General features: G+C 50.2%; 1 protein-coding gene across 1 annotated transcript; it reads right to left on the reverse strand.

Moving 5' to 3' along the window:
- Positions 1-219: 219 nt before the first annotated feature.
- ppp1r11 (protein phosphatase 1, regulatory (inhibitor) subunit 11) lies at positions 220-17,579 on the reverse strand. The gene is made up of 4 exons (XM_060850849.1): positions 17,493-17,579; positions 6,661-6,889; positions 3,224-3,332; positions 220-440 (listed from the first exon to the last, which is right to left on the reverse strand). The coding sequence occupies exons 2-4, from the start codon at positions 6,757-6,759 to the stop codon at positions 250-252; spliced, it is 399 nt and encodes a 132-aa protein (XP_060706832.1). The 5' UTR covers positions 6,760-6,889; positions 17,493-17,579; the 3' UTR covers positions 220-249.
- Between the last annotated feature and the right edge of the window lie 1,213 nt (positions 17,580-18,792).

Here is an 18,792-nt window from a genome sequence, read left to right on the forward strand (position 1 = left end):
GGGGGGGGGCGACCCCGCGGTCAGCCTGGTGACGGGGGGCTGGGAGAGCGGACGTGTATAGCGGGGGACAAGCGTTCCATCACCAGCAGCAGCCCCCCAACCCTTCGTCCCCCTCCCCATCCCAGCTCCACTCACTCATTTCAGCTTCCCCCTCGAAACCTCACCGCTCACCCCCCCAACCCCCTCGAGTCTCTCTCTCTCTCTCTCCCTCCCTCTCCCCAGCACACCCCACCTCCCCCTCCTCCTCCCTCAGTTTTCTGGAGGCTGGCTGAGGCCGTGGTTGGAGTGCTCGCTGTCGTGGTTGTGGTCGGAGCGCGGCCCCCCCGCGAATGGTTTCTTGTGGCCCCGGACGCAGTGGGCGTTGCCGCAGCCCCCGTCCTCGTCCTCGCTCTCTGATGAGCTCTCGCCGAACGCCCTCGGCTTCTCGTAGATGCAGCAGCCTGGAAAGGAGGGGAGGGGGAGAGGGGAGATCGCCGTCAGAAATGAACCCGAGTGCCGACACCACCACCCCCCCCCCACCCCACCCGCCCGCGCGCTCACTTCCCCCCCCCACCAGACTCGGTGGGAGCTCGGCGTGCAGCCAGCTAACCGCGGCCTGGTCCGTCACGCTGACCCCAACCCTCCGTTCACCGGGGAGGAAGCGAGAGCTGCAGACCCTGGGGGGGGTCAGAGTCGGAAAGGCTGGTGCTGGAAAAGCGCGGCCGGTCAGGCAGCACCCGAGGGGGCAGGAGAGCCGGCTCTTCGTCAGCTCGTACTCAAAACGTCGACCCTCCCGCTCCTCGGGCGCTGCCTGACTGGCTGTGCTTTTCCAGCACCACCCCCTTCCCAACTCCCATCCATTGGCTCCATTGCCACCTCTCAACAGCCAACATCCTCCCATCCCTCGGTTGTAATCTCCTCCAAACAATACCATCAGGCAGAAGACACAATCACGTCAACACACTGGGTGAGCACTGAGACAGCTGACAATAAACGTGATCAAAACGGAAGATGGTCAAGAGGCCAGAATTTGATGAAGACTCGTATCTTGGTGGGTTGTGGGTGGGCCTGGAGGATATTATAGAGATAATGTGGGGTTTGGGGGGGGGGGGGGGGGAGAGAAATGAGACCATAAGGCATAACAGCAAGTATAGGCCATTCAGCCCATCGAGTCTGCTCCGCCATTCAATGAGACTGTAGCTACTCTAATACTCCTCAACTCCAGCTTCCCACCTTCTCCCTGTAACCTTTGATTCCTTTCCTGGTTAAAAATAAAACCTGTCTCTCGGCCTTGAGTCATCTTAATGAGATAAGAGAGCACGTGACTGGGGGGGTGTGTGTGTGTGAAAACAGACAGGAAGCGAACACACTGATCGACTGAAACCCACCGTAGGCAGCAGGATTCCAGATGATCCCACGTTTTACACAGGGAAGAATGTGAGGGGCCAAGCCAGCAGAGTGCCTGGACAATCATGTCGAGGGCTAACAAAGGGATGAACCAGGGGCTCAGCAACAGATGAACTGACAAGATTCAGTCCAGAGATCTCTCTCTCTCTCTCTCTCTTTCATTCACCCGTTGCAAAGCACATGCAGCTTGGGAAATTAACCACTTGGCCCATTGTGTCCGGACTAGCCCTCCAAATAAACATTAGTGCCATTCTCCCGCACTTTCCCTGTAACCTCTCAGGTTATTAGTTAGTGTGAAATACTGTATACAGGGTCTGGCCGTCACACTGTTGGATGTACGGAGATGCATTGGAATGAGTTGACGAGAACGATCCCACAGACAGGGGTCTTCAGTTGAGGCTAGATTCAACTGTTTTCCTGGGACAGGAGAAGGCCGGTTTGACAAGAGGTTTGTAAAATCGCGGGAGGTCTGGACAGAGAGAAACTGTTCTCGCTCACGAAAGGATCAAGAGAGACAGCGCGTAGGTTTCAAGCGATTTGCAAAAGACGCCAAACGCAAGGACGAGAACGGAATAGATTCGCCAAGTGTGTAGTTCGGGTCTGAATGTGTGTTGGGAGCAGGTTCGAACGACGCATTCAACAAGGGCCATTAATCAAAGAGAAATAATGTGCAAGGATAAGGGACAAAAGGCCAAGGGTCAAATGACAAAGTCAAAGTGCGCAGAGGGCGAGAGAGAGGACAAAGGTGACCTTACGGAGGTTTACAAAATCATGAGCTGTGTAGATAAGGTGAACAGCAGGTGTCTTTTCCCTCAAGTGGGGACTGCAAGACTATTTTTACGGGCGAGAGGAGAAGGATTTCAGACAGACGTATGGGGCAACCTTTCTTTTTACACGGTTGGGGGGGGGGGGGGGGGGGGGAAGAGGGGTTCGTGTGTGGAGTGAACTTCTGGAGGATGTGGCAGAGAGTTGCAATGTTTAAAAGGCGAGTCGATCAACAGGGAAGGTTGGGAGGGATACGGGCCAGCAGCAGACAGCTAGGACTGGATTAGTTTGGGATGGTGTTGGGCGTGGACCGGTCTGTTTCCGTGCCAGCACAATGGCCTCCTACTCCATGAGTCTGTAACACTTTCCAACCCTTGGTGTGTATGGTACCTGCTCAGCCCACTCCTTTCATTATTTATGTGCCTGTTCCAGACTTTGGGATTGCCCTTGACAGCACTTGCCAGTCCTTTCTCATAAACCCTCTTTGATTCCTTTCCTTGCCTTTTCTCCCCCACGTCTTCCTGAGCACGACATATTCAGCTTGGTTCTCCATTGTACTTACTACCGAACTCTCGACAGAAACACACTGTTTCTCGATTTCTACCGCCTTTGTCCGGGGAGATTCTGGATTCCCTGCTTTGAGATCATGTACCTTGATCGCAGCCAGACCCATATAAAAGGGCAGGAGTGGGGTTTGTGCAGACGTTCACACTGTAAGATGGCAACTCACCACCGCCTTCTCAGGGCCAGTCGGGGATTGCGAGTAGATACTGGCTAAGCCAGCAACACTCACTGTGTGAAGTTAAAAGCCCCCTCCCAAGCTCTTCCCCAAATACCCACGTGGCCCCTTCAAGTGTTCATCCAATTCCCTTTTGGAAAAACAGCGTTATTGCTGAATATGTTCGTTTCAGGCAGTGCATTCCAAATCAGTGTTAAACTAAAGGAAGCTTCCCTTTCGCTGTACCCCCTGGGCTTTGGAGCCAGGATGGGACTTGGTGTGCTCCTTCAGGAGTGAAGGCCCACATCGCCCCCCCCTCAGAAACTTTAAACAACCTGCGACCGAGCCACTTACACTTCGAGGATCGACGGCCGAGGTGTTCATTGTCAACGGTGTCGCTCGTCCACTCCACCTTCTTGTTGGTCTTGCGCTTTCTCAGTCTGATGGTGAGGCTCCGGTTCTCCTGCAGAAAAGGTGCCAGGCAAGCAGAAAAGGAGACTCTCATCGGGCGCTGCGTTACCAGACAAGGTCGCCACCCAGCAGACTGGACAGTAACTCCCCAGCCCTCCGCTGCAAACCACCGCCCAGCGCGGTCGGGTGGGGAGTGGGTGCACTCTTGCCAAAGCCAAAACGCTCACCCAGAGACCAAAGTCCTGGCCGGTGCGCCCCACAACAGGGAGTGCTGCCCTGTCAGAGGTGCTGACCTCTTCTGGAAGAGATAACCAAACCAGGGCTCCTCTCTCAGTTGGAAGTGAACACCCCAGGGTCAGGTAGACAGGGTAGTGTTGACAGCACACTTGCCTTGATTGGTCAGCACATTGAGTACAGGAGTTGGGAGGTCATGTTGCGGCTGTACAGGACATTGGTCAGGCCACTTTTGGAAAAATTGCTTTCAATTCTGGTCTAGACAGGCAGGAAGATGGAAGAACACAGCAGGCCTGGAGGTGGGGAAGTCGACGTTTCGGTGGGGGGGGGGGGGGGGGGGGGGGCGGGGGGGGGCTGCAGATAAAGGGGGTGGGGGACAGGTGAAGACAGGTAGAAGGTACGACCTGGTTGGTCAGTGGGAGGAAAGGATCCCATTGGGTGGCAGGGAGCAGTGGAAGGGATAGGGGAGGGGCTGGGAGGGGAGTTGCGGGAGGGGAAAGGAAATTGGGGAACTCAATGTTGAGTCCAATGGGCCGTAGGCTGCCCAACCGGAAGTTAAGGTGTTGTTCCTCCAATTTTGTTGTGGCAATGGAGGAGGCCAAGGATGGTTGTGTCGGAGAGGGAATGGGAAGGGGAATTAAAACAGCTGAGATGCTCAGAAAACCGTTCCTTAAGTTTACGTTTGGGCTCCCCAATGTAGAGAAGACCACATCAGGAGCACTTGGTGCAGTAAACTAGAACATAGAACAATCCAGTGCAGAACAGGCCCTTCGGCCCTCGATGTTGCGCTGACGTGTGAAATATTCTCAGCTCATTCCCTGTCACTATCCCATCATCATCCATGTGCCTACCCAAGGATTGTTTAAATCTCCCTAATGTGGCTGAGTTAACTACATTGGCAGTTCTGGTCGCCATATTTCCTGAATGATGGGGAAGTATTGGAAAAGGTGCAGAAGAGATTTACCAGGACGTTGCCTGGCCTGGAGTGGGGGGGGGAGGTCTTATGAGGAAAGGCTGAGAGACTTGGGTCTGTTGTCATTGGAAAGAAGAAACTGAGAGGAAACTTGATAGAGACATACAAGATCATCAGAGGATTAGATAAGGTAGACAGTGAAAGTCTTTTTCCTCGGATGATTATATCAGCTTGTACAAGGGGGCATAACTACAAATTGAGGGGTGATAGATTTAAGATAGATGTCAGAGGCAGGTGAGTGTGGAAAGCCCTACCTGAAACTAGGTTGGAGGAGAGGCAGGTGAACCTCTGTCACACCAGAAAGACTGTTTGGGGCCCTGGATGGAGGTGAGAGAGCTGGTGTACCAGCAGGTTTCCTGGTGGCAGGGGAAGGTACCTGGGGGTTCGGGGGTGTTGGTGGGGAGAGTGGTGCACACCCAGGACTGTTGAAGGTAACTGTCCTTGCGGAAGGCAGAGTGGGGTGGGCAGGGGGAGATATTCTGGGTGGTGGGTCTAGTTGGAGTTGGCGGAAGTGTTTGTGAATGATGCGTTGGATACAGAGACTGGTGGGATGGTAGGTGAGGACAAGGGGGAACTCAAGACTTTATTGCGCTGGTGGGGGTTGAGAGCAGTGGAGTGGGGAATGGAGGTGGTGCAGCAGAGGGCTGTCTGGATGATGGAGGGAGGAATAGCTCGTTATTCAAAATAGCTGGGACATCTGAGATTCTTGGGAGAGGAATGTCTCCTCGTCTGAGCAAATGCAGCAGAGCCGGAGGAATTGGGAGAATGGGATGGAGTTCTGGCAGGATACTGGGTGGGAAGAGGTCTAGTCCAGGTAGTTAGAGGAGTCTGTGGGTTTGTAGTAAATATCCATCTGGAGACTGTCACTGGAGACGGAAATGGTGAGGTCAGGAAAGGGGAGGGAGGTGTCCAGAATGGACCAAGTGAATTTGAGGGAGGGGTGGAAGTTGTGGGGCAACTGCTCCAGGTCAGCCTGGATTCAGGATGCTGCACTGATGCAGTCACCGATGTGTGATGGTGGAAGAGTTGGGACACAGTGCCTGTATAAGTACTGAAGCAGGACTGTTCGATATAGCCAACAAGCAGACAGGTGTAGCTGTGGCCCATCTGGGTGCCCATGGACACCCCCTTGATTTGGAGGAAATGGGAGGAATGAAAGGAAAAGTTATTGAGGGTGAGGACCAGTTCAGCGAGGTGGGGGGGGGGATTAGCGGGAGGGGGTTGTTATGAAACTTGAAAGGGTTCAGAAAAAGATTTACAAGGATGTTGCCAGGGTTGGAGGGTTTGAGCTACAGGGAGAGGCTGAACAGGCTGGGGCTGTTTTCCCTGGAGCGTCGGAGGCTGAGGGGTGACCTTATAGAGATTTATAAAATCATAGGGGTTTTGATAAGGTCAATAGACAAGGTCTTTTTCCCGGGGGTGGGGTAATCCAGAACCAGAGGGCATAGGTTTAGGGTGAGAGGGGAAAGATATAAAAGGGACCAAAGGGGTAACTTTTTCACACAGAGGGTGGTACGTGTATGGAATGAGCTGCCAGAGGAAGTGGTGGAGTGCTGGTACAATTACAACATTTAAAAGGCATCTGGATGGGTAGATGAATAGGAAGGGATTAGAGGGATATGGGCCGGGTGCTGGCAAATGGGACTAGATTGGGTTGGGATATCTGGTCGGCATGGACGGGTTGGACCGAAGGGTCTGTTTCCGTGCTGTACATCTCTAAGATTCTGTATCAATGAACAGAAGGGTGGGATTTCTCCTTGGTTCCCCAGGCAAGGTAGAATCCCTCCAACCAACATCATCACAGCAGATTTCTCAGCCCACCAGGTGGTGCTTCATGGGATCTTGCTGTGCCAGACATGGCCTGAGTTCAGTTTCAAGGTAAAGAGGGTGACGACGGGGCAGTTACTGCCCGGGAAACACTCTGGGCCGTTGGGAGGACGAGAAGGCGCCGAAGAAACTTGAGCCTTCCTTTCTAGAACCGTGCCCCTTAGTCCGCGGTTGGGCAATCAGACCAGGGTCCAGTCTCACCAGTCGGTGGGACACTGCGGACATCAGCTTGTTTGGTTTGGCCTGAGCCCTGGAGTAACCAGATCAGAAACATGACATGCCCCACCGTCCCTGCATTTATGGTGGGCCCAACCCTGCCCACTTCGAGAGAGAGCGCGCCACTCACCACGTCTGTGGCCTGGTGTCCGTCCACTGTCTCGGTGACGGTCGAAGATGCGCTTGCCGCTGCCTCCGCCATGGCACCGCGCTCAACCTCTCGCTCCATCGAAAGCCTGAGCCGGGTGGAAGTTGCTGCGGCGCTCCCGGCCCGCGACACAGAGACGGGAGACGAGCTGGATTCAGCAGGGTGCAGGCTCTGGGGGTGGGAGGGGGGTGGGGGTGGGGGGAGCTGCTCTCTGTCAGAGAGGCCAGAGGGAAAGAACAGAGACACACTGAGCCAGCGCTGCCGGGAAGTACGGTCAGATCCTAATGCAGGCTTCAAGTCAGTCACGTGCACGAGAGGCAAATCAACAACAAGCTGCTGTTAAAGACTAAACCCAGCCACATCACCGTCTGCAATCGCCAGCTCTCACGTGTATCGAGGGGGAAATCAGGGGAACGTATTTCCACACTCCACTGGGGGGAACTGCCTGTTTCCAATATATTTGCCACTTGCATTTACCAGCACTGAGGTAGCTCATGGACTCTACTCGTTTACAATCAGCCTTTCAGTACGCGCTATGGCACACCTCTGGGACTTGAGCTCAAACCCTCTGGCTCAGAGATATGGACACTGTCACCTAGTTTGAAACATTGAATGCAAAGTCTTGGCTCCCATTCAGCTCAGCGAGAGTCTAGCCTGCAGCTTGCAAATCGCATCACATCAACTAATAATTAACCATCAGTCTCTCTCTCTCTCTCTCTCTCTTTTATGCTCATAGATTACCGTTTAGTTTTTAACGAGACTATTATCTCCAAAACATCAGAGCAAGGTTTGAACTTTGAACACCAGACTATAAAACACACAGGAGAGAATGGAGCAAAGAGAGTCCTTTGTGCGTGCTAGTCTATTCAATAGCTGCCTCAACTCCACCTCTCCACCCTTAACCATCAATGCCCCGAGAGACTAAACATCTGGCTATCACAGTCCTGAGTATATCCAAGCGTTTTCCCAGGTTGGCAAACTCCAAAGCCCTTTAACAGAGGAAAAAGTCAGGGACATTCCAGAGGGGGGAGATAGTTCAGGAAGGCAGGTCTATACAGATAATGAAAGGAGACAGTAAGAAAGCTACAGGGGTCAACTAGGAAAGAACAAAACTGACAATAAGGCCTTCGACAAAGATGTAAAAGAGGAAGGCAGAGGTCCAAGTGAACACATGAGAATGTGGATTGGCTATAAGCAGGCAGGGAAAGAGTTAAGTTCAGAGTTTTGTGAAACAGGAGGTTCAGCTGAGCATGACTCAGATAAGATACCAACTTACAGTTAACAATGGGGTGCTGCAGGCAAGGGTAATGGGTTAACAAGGTGGAAAAGCAGTCATTATGTGGAGCCATTTAACAATATTGGAAGCATTCAGTATGTAAGGTCAGTTTAATAAAGTGGAAAAGCATTCATTATGTGAAGCCCGTTAAGGTTAAGAACATTAATTGTGCAACAGCAGATGGCTTAATCTTTACTATTGACACTCACTGATCGTAATGATCTCCCAATCAATACACATGTTGCCATACCTAGATGCTCCCCCCTGTAAAAGAACGCTATAGTTCATTGTTGACTACTGTCCCACAGAAGACCATGAACATATGTCCCTGCGCACACGGGCAATTAATCTCTCTCACTCCAGGGCCCGGAGTAACGATATCTCTCTGAGTATTTCACTTTGACTCAGGATGGAAACGGGCCCCTCAGGAAATGAATCTGAGGAGATGGTTTTGAGAAGAAGGAAACAGCAGACGAGTTAAACATTATATTGTGTCAGTCTTCATAGGGGAAGGTACTTCATATACCTCATTAATAGTAGAGAATGCAGGGGAAGAAATACACACGACCCACATCACTACAGCAGCTGTATCAGATACACTAATGGGGCTACAGGCTGATACACACTACCCACATCACTACAGCAGCTGTATTAGATACACTAATTCGGGAGATGACCTGGTCACTGCATTCTGCCTTGAGTGGCATGTGACTGTGAGGGAGAGGCTGTGAGCATTACGGACTGTGATGTAAAGATTTTGTATAAAGGAAGGACTGTTTCCTTTGTTCAGAGAGTTTCCTTGGACACACTTCACAACCATGGCGGTGTGTGTCAAAGGGCTTCTCCAAAGTTTGTTGCTGAATAAAACGTTGCTTGTCCACAGAAGGTGGTGTGTTGCAGTTGCATCAAGTGCGCAAGAACCTCAGGAAAAAGTGAAGTACCCAACAGAGGAAGGAAAAAGTGAGGTCTGCAGATGCTGGAGATCAGAGCTGAAAATGTGTTGCTGGAAAAGCGCAGCAGGTCAGGCAGCATCCAAGGAGCAGGAGATTCGACATTTCAGGCATAAGCCCTTCTTAAGGAACACACAGTGGTGTAAGCCCATCGAGTACTGGCTGTGGCTCAGTTGAGAGGTCTGAGAGTCAGGCAAGATCCATCTTCAAAACCCAATCCAGGTCCTGAGCATAAAAATCAAGGCTGACACTCCGAATACATTACTGAGGGAATGCTGCACTGCCTCCTGGGTCTAAATACCCAGGTGACTCCCCCAGTCTAAGACATCACTGTACTTCGAACTGCAGTTAAACAATCCTGAGCCAATCGTTCTCCAGTTACAGATGGTCAGCGTGGGTGCACTGACCCAGACTCTCTGCTCGCTCCACTCCGACATGCTGAGACCCTGGCACCTTGCCATCACTGTTGGACCTGGTTTTCCAAATGCACTTGGAAGGAATTCACACGGTGCAGTTTAAACTAATTCATTCGATTAAAGCATCTGCTCCTTGGCCCCTCGACACCCAAATTCTTAAAGTTCTCAGCTTCTTATAGACAATAGACAATACGTGCAGGAGTAGACCATTCAGCCCTTCGAGCCTGTACCGCCTTTCAATATGATCATGGCTGATCATTCCTAATCAGTATCCTGTTCCTGCCTTATCTCCATAACCCTTGATTCCACTATCTTTGAGAGCTCTATCCAACTTTTTCTTAAATGAATCCAGAGACTAGGCCTCCACTGCCCTCTGGGGCAGAGCATTCCACACAGCCACCACTCTCTGGGTGAAGAAGTTTCTCCTCATCTCTGTCCTAAATGGTCTATCCCGTATTTTTAAGCTGTGTCCTCTGGTTCGGCACTCACCCATCAGCAGAAACATGTTTCCTGCCTCCAGAGTGTCCAATCCTTTAATAATCTTATATGTCTCAATCAGATCCCCTCTCAGTCTTCTAAACTCAAGCCCAGTTGCTCCAGTCTTTCAGTGTAAGGTAGTCCCGCCATTCCAGGAATTGACCTCGTGAACCTACGCTGCACTCCCTCAATAGCCAATCCCTCTTGTTATGAGGTCCAGCATGCTATTGGCCTTCTTCACTACCTGCTGTACCTGCATGCTTGCCTTCATTGACTGGTGTACAAGAACACCCAGGTCTCTCTGTACTGCCCCTTTACCTAAATTGATTCCATTTAGGTAGTAATCTGCCTTTCTGTTCTTGCCACCAAAGTGGATAACCATACATTTATCCACATTAAACTGTATCTGTCATGCATCTGCCCACTCACCTAACCTGTCCAGGTCATCCTGTAATCTCCTAACATCCTCCTCACATTTCACCCTGCCACCCAGCTTTGTATCATCAGCAAATTTGCTAATGTTATTACTAATACCATCTTCTATATCATTAACATTAGCTTCTTGCTCCGTTAGTGCTGGATGCTCAGTCAACGTGGTAACCCGCGGTTACACAAAGGCAACCAGAAACAGTGAGGCAGCACAGGCCTTGCACAGGATGGCAAAGGTGATGGCTTTCGCCTTCTGTCATAGGGTCTGTTTCCATGCTGTGCGACTCTTCGGTCCAAGCCTTCCATGTGCCCCATAATCCCAAACTGAACTAGTCCCACCTGCCTGCACCCAGCCCACATCCCTCCCTACCTGTTCTGTGCATGCACTTATCCAAATGTCTTTTAAAAACTGTAACTATACCAACATCCACCCCTTCCTCAGGAAATTTATTCCACACACAAACTACCCTGTGTAAAAAAAATTGTCCCTCATGTCGTTTCAAAATCTTTTTTTCCTCTCACCTTAAAAATAGGTCCTCCACCCTGGGGAAAAGGCACCTTACCTGTACCCCTTATTATTTCATAAACCTCTGTAAGGTCACTTCGCAACCTCCTACACTCCAGTGAAAAAAAAAGTCCCAACCTATCCAGTCTCTCTTTATCACTCAAACCCTCCAATCCCAGCAACATCTTGATAAGTTTTTTCTGAACCCTCTCCAGCATTACGATATCCTTCCGATAACAGGGTGACCAGAACTGCACACAGTGCTCCAGAAGAGGCCTCATCAAAGTCCTGTACAACCCCAACGTAATGTCCCAACTCCGAGACTCAAAGGGCTGAGCAATGAGGGCAAACATGCTAACCACCTTCTTAACCACCAAACTTATATACGATGCAAATTCCAAAGGATTATGTGCCTGAACCCCAAAGTCTCTCTGTTCCTGAACACTACCCAACACCCTATTTTTAAATGTATAAGTCTTATCTTTATTTGTGTGTGAAAATCACACCCAGACATCACATGGACAACACACGGGCAGTACTGGAACAGGGAGTGGCAGGGACATGGAGCTCAGTACCTCGTGTGTACCGGTAGGAGCTGATCCCATGCCAGGGATCAGAAACCCCTGAGTGGATGGAGGAGGAAGAATACTCCATGGGTAACAGTGTGGCGTGGGTGAGACAGAGGAGATGGTGCAATCCAGGGAGGAGGTAAACTCCCAGGGCGGAGGTAAACTCCCAGGGAGGCGGTAAACTCCCAGGGAGGCGGTAAACTCCCAGGGAGGAGGTAAACTCCCAGGGAGGAGGTAAACTCCCAGGGAGGAGGTAAACTCCCAGGGAGGAGGTAAACTCCCAGGGAGGAGGTAAACTCCCAGGGAGGAGGTAAACTCCCAGGGCGGCGGTAAACTCCCAGGGCGGCGGTAAACTCCCAGGGCGGCGGTAAACTCCCAGGGAGGAGGTAAACTCCCAGGGAGGCGGTAAACTCCCAGGGCGGCGGTAAACTCCCAGGGCGGCGGTAAACTCCCAGGGCGGCGGTAAACTCCCAGGGAGGAGGTAAACTCCCAGGGAGGAGGTAAACTCCCAGGGAGGCGGTAAACTCCCAGGGAGGAGGTAAACTCCCAGGGAGGCGGTAAACTCCCAGGGAGGAGGTAAACTCCCAGGGAGGCGGTAAACTCCCAGGGCGGCGGTAAACTCCCAGGGAGGAGGTAAACTCCCAGGGCGGCGGTAAACTCCCAGGGAGGAGGTAAACTCCCAGGGAGGAGGTAAACTCCCAGGGCGGCGGTAAACTCCCAGGGAGGAGGTAAACTCCCAGGGCGGCGGTAAACTCCCAGGGAGGAGGTAAACTCCCAGGGAGGAGGTAAACTCCCAGGGAGGAGGTAAACTCCCAGGGCGGCGGTAAACTCCCAGGGCGGCGGTAAACTCCCAGGGAGGCGGTAAACTCCCAGGGAGGCGGTAAACTCCCAGGGAGGCGGTAAACTCCCAGGGAGGAGGTAAACTCCCAGGGAGGAGGTAAACTCCCAGGGAGGAGGTAAACTCCCAGGGAGGAGGTAAACTCCCAGGGAGGAGGTAAACTCCCAGGGAGGAGGTAAACTCCCAGGGTGGCGGTAAACTCCCAGGGAGGAGGTAAACTCCCAGGGCGGCGGTAAACTCCCAGGGCGGCGGTAAACTCCCAGGGCGGCGGTAAACTCCCAGGGAGGAGGTAAACTCCCAGGGAGGAGGTAAACTCCCAGGGAGGAGGTAAACTCCCAGGGAGGAGGTAAACTCCCAGGGAGGCGGTAAACTCCCAGGGAGGAGGTAAACTCCCAGGGCGGCAACAGCAGCAGCAACATCCAAAACGAGTTTCCGTAGCTGCAATCGCTCTTCCAAATGCTTGCACATGCTTTGTCTGATGGTCAGCACAGCTCAAGCCTCTGTTCCTGGAGGACCAATTTCTGCACAGCCCGAAAGGGGCTTCTTCACTTGGTGCAGGGCCCACTTAAAATCATCACCCTCCCGCCTGACCTCTACTCATATTCCTCCCGTCCTGTCCGGGTGAACAACAACCCGGCACAACGTTTACATCGGGGGGGTCACACGAGATCTGGAGATTGATCCGGCATCACGTCAGGAATATGCCTGGGAGCCGCTGGGAGAGAACCCATGCCCGGCAATGGGCTGTGAACTTATCATTTAACTGGGATCAGGGGGAATCACTCGGTTCCTGAATTGAACTGAACCTTGGAGTGACTGCAACAGAGTTTGCAGCAAAAGCAAAGTCAGCGCTCCTGGTCAACAGCTGCAGAAGATGTCCTTTGTGAATCTGGTCCAGTGCTAGGGCAGGTTCCACAAGTCTAGACGAGAGAGAGTGTGAGAGTCGAATCTCGGAGCTGCGGGGAGGATGGTGTTTATGAAGATGTGGATGTACTGTATCTTTAAGAGAGTTGAAACCTAGCAGAACTACCTGACACAGCCCCAAGTGTTCTGATCAAGATTTAATGTAACATTTGGTCGAACAACTCAATCAGCTGGTTGCCTGGAGATGACAAAACAGATTTAAATTAGGCCAATCAGTTTAAATTATACCCCAAAAGAAAAACCGAACCCCAATCCAGTTTGAATCAAGTATACTGACAATTTTAAAAGCCGATGACCCAATCCAATGCTTTGGGGGTATAATACCAGGGAAAATTGATCAGTTGGGAGGAGAACTGCCAAGCCACCAGCATCTGCAGACTGCCCAGAGACTAGCTCTCTTAAAAGGTACCTTTATCGGTCAGTGACCTGTGAAGCAGAAATCCCTAAGACGACGACGACAAAGGAACACATAACGAGAACATTCGACATCTGGCTAGTTTGGACAAGTTGAATTTTGGTAAATCTTAATCGATGTTTTTTTTGGACTGGTACTACAGAAGGGAAAGTAACAGATAGGTTAGAGGAAGGAGTTGTAAATGGTTGTTAGTTAATTGTTCTGCTATACTTTAAGAAATAAAGTTGTTAATTTTTACTTTAATTAGTTCTTGCCTTCTCAAACTTTCACAGACTACTGCACGGGATAAGTCTTTTCTGTGTTGCTGGTTTAAATTAAGCAGGAGGGTTTACCCCATGTCATAACAATGGGTACGACTTTCAGCTGCTATAACGACTTGGCAGATGTAACAGAGGTTGGACACAGGCTGTGAAAATTGTTCCTTTCTTTCAGTGGAGAGTTGGAGTGGCTCAGCAGACACCCTGAATTGGAGTGAGTGATCCTGGAGCAGTGGGCAACTTTGGCAGAAGACAGTGGGTCCTAACACATCCTGAACAAACTAGCTGTGCACACGCAAGTCTGGGTCCCTGAGATTTTGAAGGAGCAAACGTCCCAGGCTCTACAAAGGGGAATGGTCAGTATAGGAGAAAGTAATGGTTTTACTGGAAACCTGTGCATCGACTTTGGAAGCAAGAGTAGTTATGTAGATCAACTGTTAAAGGATTTATTTAAACATTTGCTAGGAATCAGTGTCAAGGCCAATGCTTATTGTCCATGCGCCGAATTACTCGAGCCATCTTCCTGAACCAATGTAGGTATACCCACAATCCTGTAAAGGAAGACATTCCAGGATTTTGAACAAACAGTGAAGGGGCAAGTCATTTTGACAGGTGGCTTGGAGGGGAACTTAAGGGTGGCTGCATTTCTGTGCAGCTGCTGCCCTTATCCTTCTAGATGGTAATGGTTGAGGGTTTAGAAAGTCCTGCCAAAGGAGTCTTGGTGAGTTACTGCAGTGCATCTTGTAGACACTACACACTTCTGTTCCTGATGGTGGAGGGAGTGCACGCTTGTGGATGCTGTATCGATCAAGCAGGATGCTTTGTTCTAAGTTGGCGTCAAGCTGCTGGAGTGTAGTTAGAGCTGCACTCATCCAGGCAGGTGGGGTGTATTCGCTCACGCTGCTGACTTGTGCCTTGTAGATGACGGACAGATATCGGGGAGACAGCAGGAGAGTTATTCAGTTCAAAATTCCTGGCCTCTGGTCATGTAGCAAAGGTATGCATCTCACTGGTGCAGCTCAGTTCCTAGTCAATGGTCACCCTCAGGATGTTGCTAGCATTGTGGGTAATGGAAGGCCAACACCTACAAAAACGTGGGCTACCCTGACGGGTGAAGCTCGGGCAAGTCTCAACAAGTTTTAGAAGGAGGAATGTTTAGAAAATGGATGGAGAGCCAGAGCAGGAGGACAGAAAAGAGACACCAGCAACTCGAAGTATAAGGGGACGAGAAAGCAGGAAGGGCACTGGACGTTAGCAGAACACTACTGTCAGCCATCTTATGACAGGAATTGCAGTAGATCGTTCACACCCTCCAGCCTGTGTACCAAACAGATCCTTCATCTCTGTACGTCAACTCCACAACCCTTCCAACCTTTATTTAACTTCCTCCTTTCCACCCTTAATGGTTTAACTAATTGTAAGACTGTGCCTTAGTTGTTTGTGACCCTCTGTGACCTCTTGTTCACCCAGATTCCAAAATCACTCCCCTGCTAAACAGCCATGCCTTCAGTTACCCCCACTCAAGACCTCTGGGGTTTCAACACTCCCAATCTCTCTGTCTTTCTTTCTTCCTTTTAGATACTCCTTCAGCCCTACCTGTTTGATCAGACTTTCAGCGATCTGCCACAGGATAATTATGTGCTTTGCTGGCAAATGTTACGTCAAAATACTCCTAGGGAGCAAGCTGTGTTTTATATTACATCAAAGAGGTATTATTGTCATCATTTTGCTCCACTTGAGGAGACTGTATCTTTGCAACGATGCTATCAAATCACTTTAATATTGAAACACCTTTTCGATTTAAAAACGCATTCAAAGGGAACACAAACAATTTTTACACAACCTTCCTTCATCACAAAACTTTCTAAAGACTGGGATCGTTCGACTGAATCGGAGGTGTACCCACTCCTAGATTATGAAAGGCTAATACAAAGAAATGTGGCGTCCACAATAGCAATATGATCTGATGGTGGAATTTAGAATGTTCTAAAGAATCAGTTACTCACAATTACACATCATTTCTAATGGATGGTTTATACAACCAAGAAGTGATGCAGCACAGAATGCAGCTGAACATCCCTCTTTGAACAGCTTTCCGATGAGTCCCACTCTTCGGCCTTTTTCCCCATAGCCCTCTGCTTATTTTCCTTATATTTATCCAATTTCATTCAGAACGTTACTGCACACATGCTTCAGGGGAAGGATAAGGCAGGAAGGTGAACCTTCAGAACCAGCATGTTCACAAAGAATGAATGTTACAGCAGGTTCCAAGGCAGCACTGGATTCAAAATGGCACTCTTTGTGAGCTCCTTACAGCAGATCTCATTCTCACATTCCTTACAGTCATCCTACTCTTTAAAACCTCAATTCTAAGTCTGTTATAATTCCTAACAATATTCTATTAAATCTATGTGTTTTTTTTGTGCACCTTCTCTGCAGTTATCATATTGTACTGTTACCCATGATCTTTGTATGGTACAATCTGCCTGTACTGCACGCAAAACAAATCTTATCACTGTACTTAGGTATATGTGATAGTAATAAACTGAATCAAATCCAAGGTAGCTCTCTGTGCCATATTCAATTTCATACCAACACCGACTGATAGTTTCGTCCCAAAGGCTTTCATCTGCATTAGCAAATGCATCACAAAGTATCTAAACAAAGCGCCGCTCAAAAATCCAAGCTCTCATTATCCAAAACAGCTACCTCAGTGCGGTCAAAGAACTCAAATGCGCTTATCTTAATTGATATGTGCAATAATGTTATTGCATTTCAAAAAAAAACTTTCCTGTAAGGGGCAGCACGGTGGCTCAGTGGTTAGCACTGCTGCCTCACAGCACCAGGGTCCCAGGTTCGATTCCCGCCTCAGGCAATTGCCTGTGTGGAGTTTGCACATTCTCCCCGTGTCTGCGTGGGTTTCCTCCCCACAGTCCAAAGATGTGCGGGTCAGGCTGGATTGGCCTTGCTAAATTGCACACAGTGTCAGGTGCATTAGTTAGTGGGTCTGGGAGGGTTACTCTTTGGAGGGCCGGTGTGGACTAGATTAGATTAGATTACTTACAGATTAGATTAGATTACTTACAGTGTGGAAACAGGCCCTTTGGCCCAACAAGTCCACACCGACCCGCTGAAGCACAACCCACCCATACCCCTACATTTACCCCTTACCTAACACTACGGGCAATTTAGCATGGGCCAATTCACCTGACCCGCACATCTTCGGACTGTGGGAGGAAACCGGAGCACCCGGAGGAAACCCACGCAGACACGGGGAGAACGTGCAAACTCCACACAGTCAGTCGCCTGAGTCGGGAATTGAACCCGGGTCTCAGGCGCTGTGAGGCAGCAGCGCTAACCACTGTGCCACCGTGCCGAAGGGCCTGTTTCCACACTGTTGGGTTTCTAACCTAGTCTAATTGGATTAAATTAATAAATAATACATTAACAGAGGTCTCCATTGTGTGTACATTATAATTTACAAGTCTGCATACAAATATGCATTGTTTCTCTGTATTAAGTGCATCACATTACACTCTGTTTTACACTGACAAGGCAACATTAATACCCCTGGTTATTTTTAACCAGAGATATTAATATTATTAATAACATAAGTATGTTATTTTTAATTTGAGCATTTTTAAACTGACAGGAAACAATAATAAGAATGCATTGGCAGTCCTTCAGAGTGAATTAAATTGCAGTTATATTACCCTGCGGGTGAGACTGTATTATATATACATCATGCACTTTATTACCTGGAGCCCACTCACTCACTCCACCTCCATCTTCCACACCTCTCCCTGTCGCCCTGAGCACCCGGTACGTCGCCGAACTGCTTCCCCCCTCCGACACTTCCGGTTCCGGCGGGTGTCCGCGCCCCCAGACCTTCCCCGCGCCTTCGCCCGTTGCGTTCCGGCCACTCCCCACAATTCCACGCGCGGGGCGTGGCGTGGCGGGCGCCATCTTTGATGCAGGCGCAACCAAGCCTTTGGAGGCAAGTGCAGGCTCGGCGGCGCGCGGGGCGTGGCGGCCGCCATCTTTGATATAGGCGCGACCAAGCCTTTGGAGGCAAGTGCAGGCTCGGCGGGGCGGGACGTGGCGGCCGCCATCTTTGATACAGGCGCAACCAAGCCTTTGGAGGCAAGTGCAGGCTCTAAAGTTGGAAGGGAATGGAAGGGATGGGAAGGCAAGACCTTAAACCACCACCACCAGCAACAACAACAGCAAATGCTGGAGAGAGCTGGGTCTCCTTGCTGGAGGAAGGATGTTGTGGAACCTGAAAGGGTTCAGAAAAGATTTACAAGGATGTTGCCAGGGCTGGAGGATCTGAGCTACAGGGAGAGGCTGGGGCTGTTTTCCCTGGAGCTGAGGGGGTCACCTCACAGAGATTTACAAAATCCTGAGGGGCATGGATAGAGTAAACAGGCAAAGTTTTTTTTTCCCCTGGGGGGAGTCCAGAGGAAGAGGGGATAGGTTGAGGGTGAGAGGGGAAAGACATAAAAGGGACTAAAGGGTCAACTATTTCACACAGGGGGTGGTACGTGTATGCAACGAGCTGCCAGAGGAAGTGGTGGAGGCTGGTACAAATGCAACATTTAAAAGGCATCTGGATGGGTATATGCGTCGGACGGAATTTAGAGGGATGTGGCCAAATGGGACCAGATTAGTTTAGGATATCTGTTTAGAAGGGTCTGTTTCCACGCCGTACATCGCTATGACTTTATGAGATGTGGAAAAGGCCCCTTTAGTGTCAGATAGAGACTCCTGAAAAAGGAATGTGAGCAATAACATCACACTTGGAAAGAACATTGTTTATTTGATCTACCTAGGTACCGTTTTGTTTTGCTTGCAGTACAGGCAGATCATACCATACAGGCTGCTTTAGGGACATAGAGTCGATAAAATGTGGAGCTGGAAAAAGCACAGCAGGTCAAGCAGCATCACAGGAGCAGGGGAGCCGACATTTTGGGTAGGACCCCGACTTTCCATCATCTGCGGTCCTCGGTGTCTCTGAGTAAGGGTAAAGGAACAGAGCGAGGTTCGACATTTAAGTTT

This window comes from Hemiscyllium ocellatum, chromosome 35, assembly GCF_020745735.1.
Source record: "Hemiscyllium ocellatum isolate sHemOce1 chromosome 35, sHemOce1.pat.X.cur, whole genome shotgun sequence".
NCBI classification, from domain to species: domain Eukaryota; kingdom Metazoa; phylum Chordata; class Chondrichthyes; order Orectolobiformes; family Hemiscylliidae; genus Hemiscyllium; species Hemiscyllium ocellatum.

What these genes read in the sequence shown, in the direction of transcription:
- ppp1r11 (XM_060850849.1), bottom strand. Translation starts at nt 6,759, where the DNA reads ATGGAGCGAGAGGTTGAGCGCGGTGCCATGGCGGAGGCAGCGGCAAGC. An exon ending in GACACCAGGCCACAGACGTG is followed by an intron (nt 3,333 to 6,660) that starts GTGAGTGGCGCG and finishes CCTTTTCTGCAG; the next exon opens with GAGAACCGGAGCCTCACCAT. An exon ending in CGGCCGTCGATCCTCGAAGT is followed by an intron (nt 441 to 3,223) that starts GTAAGTGGCTCG and finishes CCTCCTTTCCAG; the next exon opens with GCTGCTGCATCTACGAGAAG.